General features: G+C 40.7%; 2 protein-coding genes across 9 annotated transcripts in view; one reads left to right on the top strand and one right to left on the bottom strand.

Annotated features, from left to right (window-relative positions):
• The window catches only part of DNAH12 (dynein axonemal heavy chain 12), a 174,806-nt gene that overhangs the window by 18,372 nt on the left and 136,291 nt on the right, over positions 1–20,143 (bottom strand). For 6 of the 8 annotated variants that reach the window (XM_074198897.1, XM_074198898.1, XM_074198902.1 and 3 more), the window contains 12 exons: positions 18,956–19,128; positions 14,899–15,039; positions 14,480–14,638; positions 14,019–14,163; positions 12,020–12,170; positions 10,402–10,655; positions 10,042–10,182; positions 7,162–7,299; positions 4,525–4,758; positions 3,942–4,130; positions 2,122–2,225; positions 640–844 (listed from right to left, as the gene is read on the bottom strand). In XM_074198897.1, coding sequence (XP_074054998.1) covers positions 640–844; positions 2,122–2,225; positions 3,942–4,130; positions 4,525–4,758; positions 7,162–7,299; positions 10,042–10,182; positions 10,402–10,655; positions 12,020–12,170; positions 14,019–14,163; positions 14,480–14,638; positions 14,899–15,039; positions 18,956–19,128 — 2,034 coding nt within the window. Of the gene's footprint in view, positions 1–639; positions 845–2,121; positions 2,226–3,941; positions 4,131–4,524; positions 4,759–7,161; positions 7,300–10,041; positions 10,183–10,401; positions 10,656–12,019; positions 12,171–14,018; positions 14,164–14,479; positions 14,639–14,898; positions 15,040–18,955; positions 19,129–20,143 lie in introns of those variants that run through there. The other 2 variants (XM_074198901.1, XM_074198904.1) reach the window with 2 other exon arrangements.
• LOC141496383 (large ribosomal subunit protein eL21-like) lies at positions 18,228–18,735 on the top strand. The gene has a single exon (XM_074198908.1). The coding sequence runs from the start codon at positions 18,228–18,230 to the stop codon at positions 18,708–18,710; it is 483 nt and encodes a 160-aa protein (XP_074055009.1). The 3' UTR covers positions 18,711–18,735.

The following is a 20,143-nucleotide window of genomic DNA, read 5'->3' as shown; positions in this document are numbered from 1 at the left end:
ATAGAATCCCAGACTGCACAAGCAGAGATGGGAGAGAGTCTGCAATCACAAGTTTAAATTCCAGAATCAAATATTCCCTCTAAAGTTTGAAACAAAAGACAAAATTTATAAAATCCTAGAATCTGTGCTTCTAGAAAGTTTCTCTTCTCTCTGTCTCTCTGTCTTTCCTTTTTCCATTTCCTTCTCCTCCAAGTCCTTGCCCAGGATGGAGCACACTGGGCCTGGGAGAAGAAAGAGAAGGGAGAAATCCACTGCTCACTGCAAGTATATCTCCAAGGCCATGGTAATCCATAATACAAGACTTGAACCCTGGTCACTCCTGGTGGGCAGCTAAATGTGGCCACAGAGGGGAGGCCAATGGTACACTCCAAATCTTTCTTAGCCTACTGCACATATTGAAAAATTCCATAAATTCTAGAAACTATATACTACTTATCCCAGGCAGTGCAGATTTTTAAATCAGTGTAGCTGATTTTTCAGTGTCCAAGGATTTAGATTCCACCTCCCTGAAGATATTCAGCACCTCTTGCCAGGTTCTGAATGGCAGATTTTTAGGATGTGGGTTGGTTTCTTGTTTCTACCTTGACTCTTCTCCCACCCAGAAGAATAGACCAATAGTTGGGGATCAGACTTTTTTACCTGTAAACAGAACAGCCTGTTGAGAAAGTCAGCAACATAGCTTCCCAGGGGCTTGAGGCTCGGATAGGACCGCTTGGCCCATGTTTCTGGCACCTTCCCCACCATCAGGCTGCTGGACAAAGCCTCAAGCTCAGAATCCATAACCACCAGTCCCCTGATGGCTTTCTCAAGGTTGTGCAATGTGTTCCGGATTGTTCTGTTTAGGCTGAAAGTTTAAAAGACCAGTTATCAATCTATGCCTATGAGATGGGAATGACAAGAAAATGGCTGACTCTCAGTTACATCAAGGGTCACTTGCCATTACTCTTCAAATAAAGGATATTCCATGGCATAATGGATTGAGCATCAGCCCTGGAGTCAGGAGAACCCAAGTTCAAATCTGCCCTCTCATGCTTACTAGCTGTGTGACCTTGGGCAAGTCACTTAACTCTGACTTTTTCCCGAATAAACAAACTCCTTATTTCTACTGGTGAGGAAACTGAGGCCACAAGAGGGTTATACACTCAAGTTATGGAGAGAGTAAGTGTTCAAGCAGGGACGCCGTCCATCATATAGATTATCAATCTTTCCATCTATCCCTCTGTCAACATCTTTATCGTCGTTTAGGAACAGAGCTGCTCATTAGATATAGTCCTTGTGCCTCCAACTCTAAAGCACCAGAAATCACCACTTAAATGATGTATGTGAGCCCTGAAGCATTACAGAGCAGTTATGAATGTTATTTTCATTACTATGATCTCACACTCATCTTTTCCTGTAGGTTCTGATAGAAATCATTTGAGGACAAGTCACTATATTGCTATTATCTTTTTATATTTCATGTTACACACAGATGAAATACTTTATCATGGAATAAAAATACTGAGATGTATGTTCACATTCTCTAGACTCACTGAAGGTATCCTTGATACAATTCCAATAGCAGAAAGGATAACAGGGATCACATACTTCCTCCTCTAGGCTGCATCATACGGTATTCTCCCATTATATTTTGAAAGTCTTACACTGATCAAAAATGTCATTCTTAATTCTTTGTGAATCAATAATATGACCAGGAAAATGCAGGCAGCTGTTCTGTGGCCATGATCCTCCAAGTTCAATACAAATTACTGGTTGAATTCTTAAGAGTGTTGGGGTAGGGCTTGAGGGTTTGGGGCATGGGGAGAACAGGCATTTATAATTATATTATATATATATTATATAATTATCATTATAGTTATAAAGGAGAGTGAGCTCAATTTTTGAATGAGGTGTCATAGTTTGAGAGATGTATTATATAATAAGCATTGGTAAGCCTCACCTCCTTAAGGTGCTTTTAAAGTTCACAACAATTTGTCTGAACTGGTATAGGCAGACTATAACCAACCCAGTGAAATAACAACTCAATTTGTGTGTGTGTGTGTGTGTGTGTGTGTGTGTGTGTGTGTGTGTGTGTGTGGTTTTTAGTCAAGTGTAATCAATAACAATACAACTGTTGCTTACTTGTTAAATCTTTCCATTTCTTGCACCAAGACTGTATTCATACTTTCTTCATATCTTACAGGATACTTCCATAAGGCTGCTTCAATGTCAAAGTCTAAGGGAATCTAGGATGATGAATTTCCAAATAATAAGTTACTTTCTGAGTAACTTAAAAGTTGCTTATAAGTTATAAGTGTTTCTTATGAAGCCGGAAGGGGCCTACATCAGCTGTCATCCTGTCCAACCCCTCCTTTCACAAAGGAGAAAACAAAGGTCCATAGGTTCAATGTTTGGGCTAGATTCAAAGGCAGCAGCAGAATTTTCATCTGGTGCCTCAACTTTAAGCATATGCACTTAAAAGGACCTGGAGAGTTCCAATTGGGAGCAAACCACACAAAGAAAAGGATCCTCCTTTTCCAGTGGATCCTTTTTTCAGTTTTGGAAATCTCTGTTTTTATAATAATGATAACACCAGCAAGCCAAATGCATAGTGTTATAATTTGTAGAGTTCTTTACAAATAACTCATTTTACCCTCCCCCACAACCTAGAAGGTAGGTATTTTTTATTATTCCCATTAATCAAATGAGGAAACTGAGGGCAAACAGAGGTTATTTACTTGGGGTCACACAGATAATTTGTATTAATAATTCAATTTGACAACATTTCTTAAATATCCCCTATGTGCAAGACCCTGGGGCTACAAAGACAAAAAGGAAAAAGAGAGAAATGGATAATACAAGTTTAGCTGGAAAGTCCAGAAAGGTCTATCATTCAGAAAGAAAAACTAGAGCACTAGAAAAAGGGAACTTCAGAAACACAACATCCATTTTTTGTAAATGAACATCATAGAAAAATTTAAAGAGAGTTTCAACTTGGATTTAAGAGGATGAGACCCACCACGCTCCAGATAGTGGGAGGGAGAATTTACAATTTTTGATAGCCAATTCAATCTATAGAAATCTATTTCCTTGAGAGAAATATATTAAAAGGAATGTGGCCTTTTTCCTGAATGATGAAAAGATCACAGCACCCAGCCAAAATATCTCAGTTCAGTTTCTCTTTCTGTCTGGGTAACCCCCAGAAAATAATTGAACTTCTCTGAATTAATTTCCCCATTTGAAAAAAATGGGTCTAATAATTCTTAGACATATTTGCCCACAGGGTGATTATGAAGATAATGTTTTGTAAATTTTAACATGTCTTAGAGAGAGACTATCTGTGCTAGCTTCCTTAGAGGGATCTTTTTAAATTGTGAAACAAACTAAAACAAACTACTTAAATTCCTTGGGTCATCTGTAATCAATTCAAACATAATGAAAATAATAATAATGTGATTGATGATGATAATGATGATGATGATGAAGGTCACAATCATGATAATATCTGGCAACTCTAGATTACTATACAAACAGTATCACATTTGAGTCCTCCATGAATCCTATTAGGTTGAGATTTCAGTGTTATTATTCCCATTTTATAAGTTAGGATATTAAGGCTCAGAAAGGTCCAATGGAATGCTGCAAAGTCAGAGGATCTGGACTCCAATCCAACCTCCGTCACCAACTGACTATGCAAGACATTTCTCTCTGGACCTCAGTCTCCTTGTAAATAAAATGAGGTCTTTGGATTGAATGACCTCTCGCTCAGGGATCTTGGTCCTTGCCCACCACTGGTCAGCAATAGAGATGAGGTTGGTCTCCTCACCTCCCAGGCCCATCCTGCCCTGCCTCTTAAGTCCAGGGGCAGACACCCAAGTCTTCTCCATCGATGGGTAAAACAAAACCCACCCAAGAAGAACAAAATCATATGTTCTAAAGGAAGCATTAGGCTACTCTCTTACCTTTCCAAGAATATCGTGGGTGATCTCAAGAAGAGTACTGTCGGCACTTCCTGATGACCCTGACTGGGTGGAACCCCCTTGGGTTAAGAGTAAAGAGTCAAAAAGGGTTTTGGTTTGTTGGAGATCTTTGGAGATATCAACATTTTCATGTAGCCCAAATACCTCAGGGTTTTGAGAGAATGGAAGTTTCTGCAGGAAAACAGGTTCAGAACACAAGATCATTCCCATGACAGGCAGACAGCAACAAAGGCCCTAAAGAGCAGCAATCTCAACCAATCCTTGAGGAAAGTTTTTTCTAACTGTTCCTAACTGGAACAAAAGGAAGGAATAATAATGCTAGCAATCAGACAGAACTTTACAACTCTGGAAGGTAGGAGCTGTTATTGCACCCATTTTACAGGTGAAGAAACTGAGGCAAACAGAGACAAAGTGACTTGCCCAGGGTCACACAGCTACTAAGTGTCTGAGACTGAATTTGATCTCAAGACTCCATTTATTCTATGTCTTAGGTATTGTGCAAAATGTTTGGGATCCATAGGATGACAGCTGGCACCTAAACCCCCCAATTAGCCTGAAGAGTTACCTTAATAAATTCAATATAATCGTCGTAGGTACCCCGAAAAGGGGCGAAGTAGTTTCCGCTGGGAGAAAACAAATAATGTGAGTTCTCAATGATTTCTGGGGTGTAATAATCGGCCAGCATGGTGAGCAAGAGCCGCCTGTCCCAATCATCAGTCACTCGTCCTCCATAATTACATTCACCAGTGAGGTAAGTGATGGCTTCAAATGGAACTGTCTCATACTCATTTATAAATAACTGAAAATAAGAAAAATGAATCAAGTGTTAAAACGTCTCTACCTCATCTGAACTTGAACACTCTTTTCAGTTTTGCCTGCCCAGACTCATTTATTCCAAGGGAGGGTTCCTATTTTGAAGGAAAGGGAGAATTGATGAGTAGTAAAGGAGATGAAAGAAGACATTAATAAAATTTTTAAAAATTCAAAAGGAGACAAAGCTAAGTCAAACAGTTTTGTTACTACTGTGTTATCTTTAAAATTTTCAGGTGCATCTGACCCATGACCATATTTGGGATCTTCTTGATAAAGATACCAGAGTGGGTTGGTCATTTCCTTCTCCAGCTCATTATACAGATGAGGAAACTGAGGCAAACAGGGTTAAGTGACTTCAGGGTCACACAGCTAGTATCCGAGGGAAGATTTGAACTTACAAAGAGACTTCTCCCTGACTCCAGGTAGCTGCCCCAGATTTAATATAGCTGTGTCTTTAAAGATGAAGAATAAAAAAAAAAAGTCCGTCCTGTGCGCCAACATGACAGCCCTATCTGCTCAGCCACTAGAGTGCTGAAGGACCCAGAAAAGAAAATTCTTACTATCCAGGTCCTTGACACTGTAGAATGACTCAGCATCAGAAACCGGACGTGATGTTATTCATCAGGCCACAACCAGTAACAATATTAGCTAACGCACTTCAGTCTTTAGTAAGCATTTCACTATTATCATCTCAATGCTGGGGAGGTGGGTGCTATTATTATTCTTATTTTATGGCTAAGTACACTGAGACCACAGAGGAGAAGTGATTTGTCCAGGGTCCTCATAGGTATAAAATGACTGAGGGTAGATGACATCTTTCTGGGTACTGAATTATCATTAAAAAAAGAAATATGGGCATCTGCTTTGCTGCCGCACTCTAGGGACCATGGAACCATTCATCGGAGCTGCCTCCTTCTGATTGGAGTTCCTGGAGAGCATCTTGGTGTTCCAAGAGCTCAGCCAAGTGGAAGCTTATTTCTTTCATTCATCCTGTTCTGTAATGTCCAGTCTACAAAGAGCTGCCCGGGGCCCCTTCCCCTGGAGCCCTCTTGTTCCTCTAACCCTCACTGAACAAGCTCTGGCCCCTCAGCTCAAGGCAGGCTCACATTCCAGAGATACAAACCTAATGTTGGAAACTTCCTGGGACCAGATGGCCAGGCCCCCCAAGAGTGTCTTGGTGGCCTCTTTGATTGACAAATGGGAACAACACGTCTCGGAGAGAGATGGGGTAAGGGGCTCAGATGACACAGTGAGCATGGCCAAGAGTCATCAATGGGGCATCACTTCTGTCATTTCTACCCCATTTCAGGGGTAGATTCTCAAATTCTCAGGGGTAAATTTCTCAAATTTAGGAAGGAGATCTTCCAGGCTTTTTCTATTTGATAAAGGGTCAATGCTGCTATCCCCCAGTCTTTACTTACTATGGGCATCTACTCTATCCTTGGCTTAGGAATTGGGAGATTCTGAGGTGTTTCAATGACCCTAAACTGCTCCCTGAAGCATAGGACAATCTTTTCAACCCCAAGAGTCTTCCCTGATCCTGTAGAGTTGGGAGTGACATTACTGCACCCCTGGAAGAAGTAAGGAGAGGGCTATGTCTAGGTCAGTGGAGAAGCCCAAAGTAAAGATGAACCTGCTTATACCTATCACTATTCAAGGATAAAGGATGATCAGATCTACCCCTGGTACCTGACACCTGGATGTTCCTGGACAAGTGACTTCCTTCTCTTGGTCCTCCTAATCTGTAAAGTGGGGGAAGGGGGACTCAATATATCTAAGGTCCCAAAGATCATGGTTCAATGATCTCATGAGGAAGAGTCCTCATGCCATCACCAGGGAAGAGCATAAGCAGGAAAGGAGAGGTGTCAGATGTGAGGAGAATGAGGGATAACAATCAGACTACCCTGTGCTCCCCAGGTCAAGGGACCTACAAGAAGGCCCAGGTATGGCAAGTGAGCATTCCTGTAGAGAAAGCCAACCTAGGTGAGAGTTGAAGATACCTCAGAAGTCATCTAGCCCAACTCTTTCATTTTTACAGAGAAGGAAATTGAGGCACACATGGAAGAAGTAGCTGTTCTCAGGCTTTGGGGTCTCTCTGCACCACTGGAGGGGGCATCCACATTACTGAGTTGACCCATCCATCAAGGTATCAGAGTGAGCCTGATCATTGAAAACCTTTCACTGCCAACCCTGTTGCAGGTCCCCTTGGGTTGGAAGAGAGTTTCTGAAAAATCTAAAGGAGTGGGGTGTTTCCATCCAGGCCCCAAGTCCAAGTCTTCCAGCTCAGGGTCCTGAACCCATGTGGTAGTCATGCCCACCTCCCTAATGGAGGAACAAGCCAGCCTGGGCTTGACTCAGTTTGTTTCTTGAGGGCTGCAAACCACCTTACCTGCAACTGCCGGATACTGATGCGCAAATCAGACTCATTAAAGCCATAAGGGATGTTCCACCCAAGAGGTCCAAATTTCTTCCTCTCTTGGACAAGAGCATGAAAGAAGCAAACCCCAAAAAGCAGTTTCTCCCACACCTGGAAGAATAAAACAAAGCAGACCTGAGACACTGGAGGTCACCACCTTGCCCTGATCCCTTCCAGCATCACCAGCTTCTAATTCTGTGACCAATCTGCCCCACAGGGTCTTCTCCTCTAATATGGAACTCTCCCAAACTGGAGCTCATCTTTTTTAGAATTCGGGACAAGCCCCTTGATCAACCTTAATGTAATGAAAAACATGATATTGTGGAGAGAGATGATGATGTGGAGTCAGGAAGCATATATAGTCATATATGTCTAGACACAAAAATACACACATAAACACAAAAAGAAAGCTCCTTGTAGGTATGACTCTCTGCTGCCTCTTTTTGTATTCCCAGTGATTAGTATAGAGCCTGGCTGTTAATAGGAACTTTATAAATGCATTCAACTCCAAGTCTAATGTCCCACAATTCTAATTAGATGACTGAGGAGTCAAGACCTGAGTTCAGATTTGACCCTTCCAAGCTATGTGACCCTGGGCAAGTCACAGCCTTTCTTGACCTCAGTTTCTTCATCTACAAAATAAGGGAAATAACAATATGTACCTTGTAGGTTTGTTGCTAGTATAAGATAATACTTGTAAAATATTTTACAAACCTTTGAAGGGCTACAGAAATGTCAATTATTATTTAGAAAGCAGAACATGCCTGGACTATGATGTACTCTTCAACCCAATGCCACCAGTCTCCTGACTTTTCCACAAAGAAGACCCTCTATCTCCAGACATTCTCTCTGGCTGTCCATCCCCTATGCCTGCAATGCTCTCCCTTCTTATCTCTGCCTCCTGGCTTCCCTGGCTGCTTTTAAGATTCCGTCTCCTATAGGAAGCCTTCCCCAACCCTTCTTCATTCCAGCCCCATTCCTCTGTTTGTGTCCTATTTATCCTGCAGGTAGCTTAACATGGAATTATATGTTTGCATGTTGAATCCTCCATTAGACTATAAGCTCCTGGGAGGCAGGGGCTCTCTGTTGCCTCTTCTGTATTGCTAGTGATTGGTATAGAGCTGGCACTAAGTAGGTACTTAATAAACACATCATGATTAATAACAGTAATAATAGCTACAAAATAATACCGAGTTGTGACCATAAACGGATAAAAGCAATATTACCCTCATCTGTCTCAATCATTTTCATTGGAGAACAGAAGAAAATGAGTTAAGAATAACTATCAACAAAAAAAATAACCCTAACTGACATTATCTCTCATCTCCCCCAGGCAATCCACATGACAGAACTGAGATCCAAAAAAATGATCTCAATGGGCTGGGCCAGAGGCCTGCTGCTTGAGTTCATAAAGTCAGTTTACAGTTACAGGTGGTGGCACAGCATCAGATCATGTATTGGAAAAACCCTATCTGTGCAAATGGGCTATATTCTCCACAGGAGTTAGAAGTGTGATGCAGTAAACAAGAAAGTCCTTGTGGGAGGCAGCATGGGGCAGGAGAAAGAGAGCAGGATTTGGGTCAAAAAAATCTGGGTCTGATTCCTGACCCTGTGAGCTGTGTAATCTCTGGGTCTGAATTTTCTCACAAAAAGAAGCTCTGAGTCAATTATCTTGTCCGAGCATGGTGGAAGTCCTGCCTGGTCAGAAACTGTTTCCCTCCTCCTTTCCTAGCACATATTTGAAATGGATCCCTGTGGTCATGTACTGACTTAGAGAACCACATTTTAGTATTATCTATGTTCTATTGTATAATATCTCACAATTACATTTTAATCTAGTCAAGAGTCTTGGGAGTTTTTTGGGACACATGACTGATAACTCTGCCCTGAAGCAAACACTCAAAAACTACACGCTGAAGTTTGAGAGTTAGTGGAAAACCTGTTTGGATAGGTAGGAGTAAGATTAGTAAAACTGGTTGGATTAGTTTTGATATGATAGAAAACAAGGAGTTCATTATATAGCTATGGGATTTTATGAAGATCAGTTTGGTGAAACAGATTAAAAAGACTCAAGAGGTAGCAGGTTCCCCCATGTTAGAGGACTTCAGGAAGCGGTTAGATGCTCACTTGCTATGTTATGATAGGGATTCCTTTCCTGAACAGACCACAAGATCATCTCCTAACCCTCAGTTCCTATGATTCTGTAAAAGCTGGCTCATAGAAGAGCCCTAATTCAGTCATGAGAGAATATGTATTCCACTGACAAAAAGGGAAAGTCATGAGGATGAAATGACTTGGAAGCCTGGAGAAGACAACATATATAGAAGGTTTCAGCTGCAATTCGGATGGAAAGGTGAGTTGAGACTAGATATTTGGGTGATGATCACCAAAGACCTGAAGAGATGAAGCCAGAAGAATGAGCTTTTCAAATAGACAATGAAGAGAAGGAAAGAGTAACACTTGAGTCTTGGAAAGTACCTAGAATGAAGATGGAGGAGGGGGAAGGAAAGCCCTTAAAGAAAACAGAAAAATGAGAAGAGGAGAAGAAAGAAGAGCAAGACACACACACACACACACACACACACACACACACAACTCATAATAAAACATGCCTTCAAGTTCACAAGATATGCTATTTTTCAAGTGAGAAAATGTTTAGAATTTAAAATATGTTTTCAGTAAAAATCAAAAGCTGAACTCAGGAAAATGTAGCCCATGGCTCCTGCAGCCCCAGTACAGTCCTACAGATTAAAGGATGGGGGAAAATATATTTCCATTATCCAGACATAGCAAAGAATGAACAAACTAAAAAAACAAAACTATAAACATTTCCCTCAAGAAATAAATATTTACCATTTCCTTCCCAGGACATCCTTTGAAAAACTGGATATCAGAAATAGGATCTGAGAGATAAGACTGAAGGAGATTCAGTCGGAGACCTGTTGGGGGTTCATTTGTCATTTTAACTCCATTCTGTAGAATCGTTACTGGAAACTAAAGGAAAAAAAAAAGATGGAGAATGACAGAAAACCAATTTCAAAGTCTCATAAACATGGACACCAATTGCTAGAAAATAGAAAACATGTATAATGACCACAGGACTTAAAGAAGAAAAGAGGAAAAGAAAAGATCAATCACTGCAAGTCCACTTTAAATGTTCAGTGTAAAAAGTCCTTACAGAAATGAGCCAATGTCTGACCAACATCAATGTACCTTTTCAGATGGATAGCTTGTAAGCCAAAGCCGAAAGGCTGGCTGGCAGGTCTCAATGCTGAATTCTTCACATATTTTTTCAAGCATTGGCATCCATGACACAGCCAGATGGCAGTTCTGTAAACAAACCCACGTTCCTGCCTCCATGCTTTCTGAGATCATTTTTGCTGCAATTGGTCCTTGTCCCTGTCCTAGTGAGATGGCTTGAAATTTATTTGCAGACATATTTTTATCATTTGCAAATTTCAGAAGGCCTAAGAGGAGCACAGAAAAAAATTTCCTAGCTTATTATAAAATACTTTTTTTTTTAGGTTTTTGCAGGGCAAATGGGGTTAAGTGACTTTCTCAGGGCCACGCATCTAGGTAATTATTAAATGCCTGAGGTCACATTTGAACTCAGGTACTCCTGACTCCAGGGCAGGTGCTCTATCCACTGCGCCACCTAGTCGCCCCCCAAATACTTTTAAAAATTAGATACACCTGGATCAAAGTCCATGTCTGACTCTTATTACCTGTAAGTTCTAAACAGCTAGGATCTACCAGGGAAAGAAGTCCCACATGGTCAATATTCCAGGTCTTTGATGAATTGGCATATTCTATAGTTTATAAAATTTCAAAAAAGACACTAAATTCAAAATTACTTTGGGGGATATTTGGACATTCAAAATCACAATCACCATTTTTCTATAAATATTCAAATGACTGGATAAAGTCCCATAATTACTAACATTTATATAGTACTCTTTTCTTGTATCAAAAGCCAGACTTGAACACAGATCTACTGGGTTTACCAGGATTAGTTCTTTCCCCACCAGACTATTTGCCTCTTCTTATAGAACTTTAATCAATCACTCAATCAATTCACAAATATTTATTACTATATATAGAGGGGACATCATGCAAAATACTAATGAAACAAAGACAACTGTTAGTCACTGTCCTTAGGGAGCTTACATTCTGATGGGGTAGATCAAATATGTGTGTGTGTGTGTGTGTGTGTGTGTGTGTGATGAAAAATAGTTCAGACAGAGATTGCTTTGTGAGCGAGACAGCTGTTAGATCTGGTTGGCCACACCAAAGGGTGAATGGAAGGTTCACTTTACATGACTTCATTTAATCTTCATAACAACTCTGTGAGCTCCAGGGAAATTGTTATCCCTGTCTTACAGATGGAGAAACTGAGACTTAGAAGGGAAATGGTAAGCTCATAGTCACTTAACTAAGGAGTTTCAGACGAGGAATCTAAATCCAGGTTTTTCCTGACATAAGAACCCTTTCTACCTTTCTTACACTGGGGGGGCAAAACCCTGTTAAAATATAAACTCTTTGAAGGCAGGAACCGTTTATATATACAGTTAATCTTTTTTCAGAGCAGCTAGGTGGCACAGTGGATAGAGCACCAGCCCTGGAGTCAGGAGTACCTGAGTTCAAATCCAGTCTCAGACACTTAATAATTACCTAGCTGTGTGGCCTTGGGCGAGCCCCTTAACCCATTGCCTTACCAAAAAAATTCTTTTTTTCCCATTCATTCTACCTGTTCCATTCCAATGCAAATTTACCAAAGGGGCAGCTGACCATTTTTAAGCTTCTTATGTGTCCCCACACTCCATACACTTACTGGCCATGGGATCTGCTCCTGGAGACAGCACAAAGATGAGGGGGATGGTACTATTTGAATCTAAATAACTTTTTGCCAAATCAAATGGTGGAGGCTCTACAAACTTCTTTCCCAGTTTATCAGTTACATAATTAGTTATAGCTGGGCTAATCTGTGTAAAAGAGAAAATAAAAAGTTAAGGGTTAGGCAGGTTTTGACTTGGCACAGGCTTCTGTATAGTTCTGAACAAAGCATTTTGTTTAACATTTAGAGTAAAAGTTTAATGTAAAGCAAAGTATCCCAGCTCATCTATGGAGATAGAAAGGGGGAGGCGGAAGTGTCAAACCATAGTAAAAGCTTAATAGCCTGCACCATGAAAAGAAAGGAAAAAGGCCTCACATGGAAAAGTCTGAATGCTTTAGTCTGATAAAGAATGTGGCTGTGGCTTCAGGAATAAACTGATTTCACACTTTGTGCCCAAGCTCCTATCTACTTCAGATTTCCAAAGGGATATAATTGGCAAAATAACAGACCCAAAGCCTACGAGAACATGGAATGACTTCAGGAAAGAAAGGATTTCTGAGCAAAGGAAGAATCCAACATATCTAAAAGAGAAGCAAACATTCTCTCATCTCCTGCCTGGAATGAAAAACAACCTCAAAAGTGAGAAAGAGAAGGTCTTTTTCTTTTTTGCAAGGCAATGGAGTTAAGTGACTTGGCCAAGTTACTGAGCTGGTAATTATTAAGTGTAGGAAGGAAAGGAGAAAGGAAAGGAAGAGAAAGGAAGGGAAAGGAGAAGGAGGAGAGAGGAATGGAGGAGAAGGAGGAGGAGGAGGAGGAGGAGGAGGAGGAGGAGGAGGAGGAGGAGAAGGAGGAGGAGAAGGAGGAGGAGAAGGAAGAGAAGAAGGAGAAGGAGAAGGAGAAGAAGGAGGAGGGAAGGGGAGAGGAGAGGAGAGGGGAGGAGAGAAAGGGAAAATATGCTTTGTGAGGGGCAGCTAGGTGGCATAGTGGATAAAGCACCAGCCCTGGAGTCAGGAGTACCTGGGTTCAAATCCAGTCTCAGACACTTAATAATTACCTAGCTGTGTGGCCTTGGGCAAGCCACTTAACCCTGTTTGCCTTGCAAAAAAAACCTAAAAAAAATGCTTTGTGAGCCTAACAGACTTGATGGAATAGGAAATGAAATGCCATTTCTGAGTAGTGCCAGTGATAATAGAGCTAATATTTCTGAAGGACTTTAAAACTTGCAAAGCACGTTACAAATATTATTTCATTTGCTCCTCACAACTCTTGAGGGGTAGGTGCTATAATAAACCCTCTTTTACAAATGAGGAAACAGCAGACATTAGCCATGGTCAAAAAGCTAATAAGGGTCCGAGGCCAGGTTTGAACACAGATCTTCCTGATCCCAGGTCTAGCAGTCTCTTCAGTGCATTATCTAACAGTCCCCAATCAATGACTTGGTGAAAGGAGTAATCTTTTTGAAAGCCAAGAAAGACTCCATTCATAGAAAGAGATTCCTTCATTCAACAAAGAACCCTAGTGTGTTACTGCTATGTGAAGTATTAACCCTACTGTGTGCTAGATGCTAGAAGAGATACTGAGCTTCAAGAAGAGGTTGGATGATGATCCAATAGGTGCATGAGGCATAAACGGATAATTATATAATAAAATATAAAAAGAGTAGAGTATTTTAAAACAAAATGATAGATGAGGATCATTGTGATTATCTGAACCATCTCTCCTATCTAGAAGGAAGAAACTGAGAACCAGAGACAGTTTTGATTGCAATGAAATCTCTTGCCTACCTATTGGGTTTACTTCTTAATAAAATCTGATTTCTCCATACCATGGCCAGCAGGCTTGCAAGTGTGGTAGTTGGTGCAAGCCTGCCAACTATTTGAACTGGGAGATTTCCCAGGTTTCATGGCAGCTCTCCAAAACATGACATCTTTCCTAGTTAATCCCAGAACCTCCTAACAATCATGTGAGGGTGGCACACTGAGGAAGTGTCTGTTACCTTATCAGGTCTTAAGCAACGAAGCACAATTAATTTTTGCAGCTCGTTCAGGCAAGTGTCAAATGGTTTGGGGAAAGGAACAGTATGTGGCTCTTTATTGTCATAGATTTCACGCCAGTCTCTAATATTTTTCTGGAAATGTTCCCTAAAAGAAAAACATTTCATAGTTATTATTTTCCTTTTATTTGACAAAAATAAATTCAATACAAACCAAATTTAAGAATTATCTACTCTGTGCATGGTACTGTGTTGGGTGCTGGCCATGCAAAGACAAAAAGGAAATTCCCTGCCTTCAGAGAGCTTACACTCTACTAAATAAAAGTGAAGCAAGATTTTGTCTTGGGGTGGGGGTGGGGGAAAGAAACATGGGCTCCTACAGGATTATTCCAGAACAGTCACTAACCACTAACTTCATTCATCACTTGCCCCTGTGCTCTGTGATATCTTAGGAATTCAGTTACCTGAGGCCTCTAAAGGCTGGGAATTCACTTGCTCGGCATAGTTCTTCCCAACTCTTTTCTTGTAACCAAGAAGGATCCGGGTTTGCCTCAGCGCTCCTTAAGCCAATTCCACCAGTCAAAAGAAACATAAATTCTCCATATTCGATCTCTTTCTTGGCCCTGTATGTCAAAAGCAAACACCAACAGAGGGAGGGGTTGGAAAAGTACTGAGAACAACATAAGAATATTTTAACGATTTGTGGGGTCAGTAAAATATTGATTGAAGAGGAGGGCATACTACAGGCTTCCCAAGGGAGAAAATGCAGAAGGCTTTGGTGAAGAAGTCCTTGAGATTCGATTCTATTTTTCATATTCAGCTTTTGTTAATTAAGCTAAGGTGGGAGGTGAGGGGCTTGGGGCCTGGGGAGAATGCCACTTACAAGAGTAGGTTAGCACACAGCAAAAAGGAAAAGAGCAACTTGTCCTTCTCAAACAGAGACCGACATACGTTACAATATAAGTTATACGTGAAGTGGTCATTTAAGTAACGAAGGCGCTTTTCCAAAATCTTCGATCGGTTACTAAAATGATGAAATTAGAGCAAAACAAGAAAAAATCTTGGTTAAAAAGACTTTAATAATTGAATTTTCAGTGTCACAACATACAATAGGATCATGCCATTGAAAAATGAACTATGATTTCCATTATCTCAACCACTTTGCAAAAATGCCTTATTTAATTCTTCTACCCAATACAAGACTGAAATAAATGAACAAATATGTATTGGTTAAAGGGACCAAGAGGAAATGCACAGACAGTCTGTGGGAGTGGGGAGATGTGGGAGTGATGGGGAGATGAGACAGGTGAAATGATAACCCACAGCAAGGCAACCTCCACACCAACAGAAGATAAGGGAGAAAACAGGAGAAGGAGAGAGGGAAGGCAAGGCAAGAGACAGAAAAAGACAGAGACAGATACCACTTTCAGCTGGAATAAAATTTAGGGAAACCTCTGAGGTGGGGAAATATGAGTTGTATCTCAAAGGATGGGAGGATTTGGATCCATGGAGAGAAAGGGGAAAATATTACAAAATAAGGACAGGGTGTAAGCAAAGGGATTGAGGTGGGAAAATAAGAGGATGAATTTTAGAAACATTTTGAAGAATAAAACAAACAAGGTTTATTGATTGATTCCAAGATAATGCCCTTATGGGGTGGCTAGGTGGTGCAGTGGATAGAGCACCGGCCCTGGAGTCAGGAGGACCTGAGTTCAAATACGGCCTCAGACACTTAATAATGACCTAGCTGTGTGGTCTTGGGCAAGCCACTTAATCCCATTTGTCTTGCAAAAACTAAAAAACTAAAAAAAAAAAGATCATGCCCTTTGCACCTCCTCTTCTCTCCTATCCAAATGCTCAGCCTTTGAGTCCAGTTCACAATCCAGCTTGCAATCCAGCTCCACTATATGGCTCATTCAAGTTAACCAGCTCTCTGAACTTTTCTAGCAAAAGTCATCTGTATAATTCAATAAACGTTTAATCCTCTACAGCTTTATGATTTTAGGAGGCAAAAGTTGGCAATAAAATTCCAAAGTTAACCAATGGGATGGAAGCAACAGGCAAGTGAATTTCAGGAAGGCCATATGATCCAACTGCTTGGCCTTCTCTTATTGGAGGCAGGTTTAGCTTTGAAGACCCTCTTCTGTGCTCAATAACAGACTTTCTTTAGGACAGATGAAAGAAATGTTTCTGAAGACACCTCCTGTTCTGGACAAAGGGACAGATGAGCCCATTAAGAGGTGAGGTGGAATACAAGTAGGATCTTCTCCATATGAAGGATGGTAGGTGCCTGTGGCTCTTGTTCCTCCATCGGGATAGGGTCTGGGGTCCTAGGCTCTAACAAGATACCAACTAGCAATAGTGCCTGGGGCTTAGGAAGCAGTTTCTAGTTTTTCAGCTGCTGGCCAAGGTGTTGATATACGTAGTTCCCATTTAAATAGGAGGGCGAAGAGGGGGAGCAACACAACCTGAGGTTTGTTGCTGAGGGTTGCTGAGGATAGAAAAGCAGCAGTCCATGGTTTTGTCCACAAGAACCAGTCAGCGAGTTCTATGCCTTGCTGGTCATCTACAGCTTCTAACCTCTCCATGGTCCCATCTACTGAGAATTCCTTCAGTATGAACCATTTTAAGAGAGCTCATTAAAAACACACCATTGCAAGACCCAGTCTACTATGGAATCCAGGATCATGGTATGGCTGCCCTTTCTCAATGGCAAGTATCCTTTCCTGGCCAGGGCAGATGCTGATTTAAAAAAAGATCTGAAGGTCTGACTGGATTGCAAGCTCACCATGAGTAATATAGGCAGTGAATGTGGTCTTTGATTTCATTAAGAGTCAAATATCCAAGAATAAAGAGGTTATAAGTCCTCCTGTACCCTGCCCTAGTCATGTCTCATTAGGAATATGATCTTCAATTCTGGGCATCGAATTTAATGAAAAGACAATACCAGCATGGAGAGTATTGAAAGGAGGATAGCCAGAATTTTGAGAAACCAAAGAATCACAGATTCAGAGGCCATCAAAAACCAGGGTCCTCATTTCATATATGAGGAAACTGAGGAAACTGAGGAAAACAGAGATTAAGTGACTTGCCCAGAATCATACAGTGAGTATGTGAAGCAGGACTAGAACTCAGGTTTTCCTGATTCTAGGACCAGTTGCTTCTAGGACTGGCATTCACATCATATGAAGGTCAATAGGAAATACCAATGGAAAAGGGATGCCTTCAAGGAATGGGGCAGCTATATTCAAATATTTGAAAAGCTATCCCATAGAAAATGGATGAAAAATGATTATTTCTGACCCCAAAGGCAGAATGGGAAGTGATGGGAGAAGATTCAGAGTCAAACTGAAGCACAATGTCATGAAATTTGTTTCTAAGAGCTGTCCCTGGATGGAAAGGGCCATCTTGGGATCCCCGTGTGATCCTGGACAGATCTCTAATCTCTCTGAGCTCAGTTTCCTCCTCTATAAAATGAGGTTAGGCTTATGATCTTTTCCAGTGCTAAATCAATAGTATGAGTTCCTGTGCTTCCTCTTACACTATGGCCTTGGAAGAATCACTTAATTCCCCCTGAGCTTCATCCCTGCCATTGGAAGTCTATGAGCAAAGGCTGGATGAGGCCTTGTAGACATGTTGTGAAGAGAATTCTCTTGTGGGTGTCAGTTGGATTTGATATATTCTCTATCTTTCTTATCATGAATCTCTAACAAATTTAGCATTTAGTCCATTATGAATGGAGGCAAGAGACTTTATTCTGAGAAGGGCTCCATGACCAACCTAAGAACTCCTGCATCAGGAGGCTCCCTCCAATTGTAATGCTAGGATTTGGTGGGTCTAGTAGAGCAGATTTACACAGTTAGGCCTCACTGGTCTACACAGATGGCGAAAGCCTGGTGGTAGCCTGGGTATAAGGATTAGGTCAAGAGGCTGACTCCCAAGGCAATCCGTCTGAATCAGCACCCCTAGCAGTAAAGAAGAAAACCAGCCACCATGTCAAGAACAGATGAGACCAATAAGAGATAAAGTATAGAAAGAAGGAAGATCAGGAAGGAGATGTGAAAGGAAAGGGATGCCTATAAAGGAATAGTCAGAGCAAAGGAGAAACTTAACAGTCTATACCATTACCATCAAAACAAAAAGTGGAAAATTTAACTATAAAGAATAAATGGCCTTTCTGCCAGCTCCGCCATATTCCAGTGAGTTGCCAAAATGATAAACACAAAAGGAAAAAGGAGAGGGACTCGATGCATGTTTTCTAGGCCCTTTCAAAAACATGGTGTCATCCCTCTGGCTACATATATGCGCATATACAAGAAAGGTGATATTGTATGGGCACAGGGTATGGGCACAGTTCAGCAAGGAATGCCCCACAAATGTTACCATGGCAAGACTAGACGAGTCTATAATGTTACACAGCATGCTGTAGGCATTGTTGTAAACAAACAGGTTGAGGGCAAGATTCTAGCCAAGAGAATTAATGTGCATATTGAGCATATTAAGCATTCTAAGAGCAGAGATAGCTTCCTGAAGCGAGTAAAGGAAAATGATCAGAAGAAGAAAGAAGCCAAAGAAAAAGGCACTTGGGTTCAACTAAAACGTCAGCCTGCTGCACCCAGAGAAGCACACTTTATGAGAACCAATGGCAAGGAACCTGAGCTGTTGGAACCAATCCCCTATGAATTCATGGCATAAATGACTTAAAAAATAACCAATAAAAGATTTCTTGAGTTTTGAAAAAAAAAAGAATGGAGGGGAAAATGAAGCTTACCTATCATGAATCAAGAGCCCCTTTGGGAGATCAGAAGAGAGAGAGGGATGACAGTCAAGGAATAGTCAGAGCAAAGGAGAAACTTAACAGTCCATATCAATACCTCCATATATGAAAAATGGGAAATTCTACCTTGAGAGGATAAATGTAGGGGGGAAATGAAGCTTACCTATCATGAATTGAGTTGATGTAAAGGTTAACAAACCAAGCGAGTGAATACTGGTACATGGGATCGATGTTAGCCAGGTCTGCAATGCTGAAGAATAACACTGAGGAATGCTTAGCAATGGGGCGATAGCCTTCTCTGGACTCTGCTATTTTAATTTCTGTTTTTTCTGCAATCTTCAAAAGTGAGGGAAATTGAGAATGGAAGAGGGTTTATATTCAGCTTCTGGAACGATCTTTTCACTTTTCAAGTAATGTAATTTATTTTTTTAAAAGCCATATCCCAACACAATAACAACAATACCAGAATCAATATAGATTTTATAAGTATATTTAAAAAATATATATGTATATTACATATTAATATATAATATAACAGGTTATGAATAGAGTGCTGAACTCAGAATCAAGAAGACCTGGGTTCAAATCCTGCTGTGGACACTCATTCCCCATGTGATCCTGGACAGATCTCTAATCTCTCTGAGCTCAGTTTCTTCCTCTATAAAATGAGGTGAGGCTTATGATCTTTTCCAGTGCTAAATCAATAGTATGAGTTCCTGTGCTTCCTCTCACACTATGGCCTTGGAAGAACCACTTAATTCCTCCTGGGCTTCAGCCTCTCCAAATGAAAGGGACAGACAAAATACCATAAGAATCGCAGGGTATCTGGAGATCATACATTTAGTTAGAGCTAGTGCGGACTTCAGAAGTCATCAATCCCAACCCCCTCATTTCCCAGATAAGGAAACAGTGGTATAATATGATCAACTGACTTCCCCAGGATCATATAACTGGTATGTGGGGCAGGATTTGAACTGAAGGGTCCCTGACTCTAAATTCAAGACTTTTTACACTGTCTAACTGATACATGGGAAAAAAATCCCTCCTAAAGCACAATTTTCAAAAACTTTTCTTTCCACTGAAATGAAATTTACAAAATAATAATAATGATGATGATGATGATGAAAATAGCTGATGTTTATATGGCGCTTACTATATGTAAAGTATTGTGCCAGAAACAAATATTATCCCATTTCATATAAAACAAATATTTACAAATATTTTCTTGTTTCATCCTCATGATGACCCTGGGAGGTACGGGTTATTATTAGTTTACATTTTATAGATAAGAAAACTGAGACAGACAAAGGTTAAGTGATTTGCTCAGGGTCACCCAGAAAATATGTGTCAA

Source organism: Macrotis lagotis, chromosome 8 (genome assembly GCF_037893015.1).
Source record: "Macrotis lagotis isolate mMagLag1 chromosome 8, bilby.v1.9.chrom.fasta, whole genome shotgun sequence".
Classification (NCBI taxonomy): Eukaryota; Metazoa; Chordata; class Mammalia; order Peramelemorphia; family Peramelidae; genus Macrotis; species Macrotis lagotis.
This window is presented reverse-complemented; position numbering and strand designations above follow the sequence as displayed.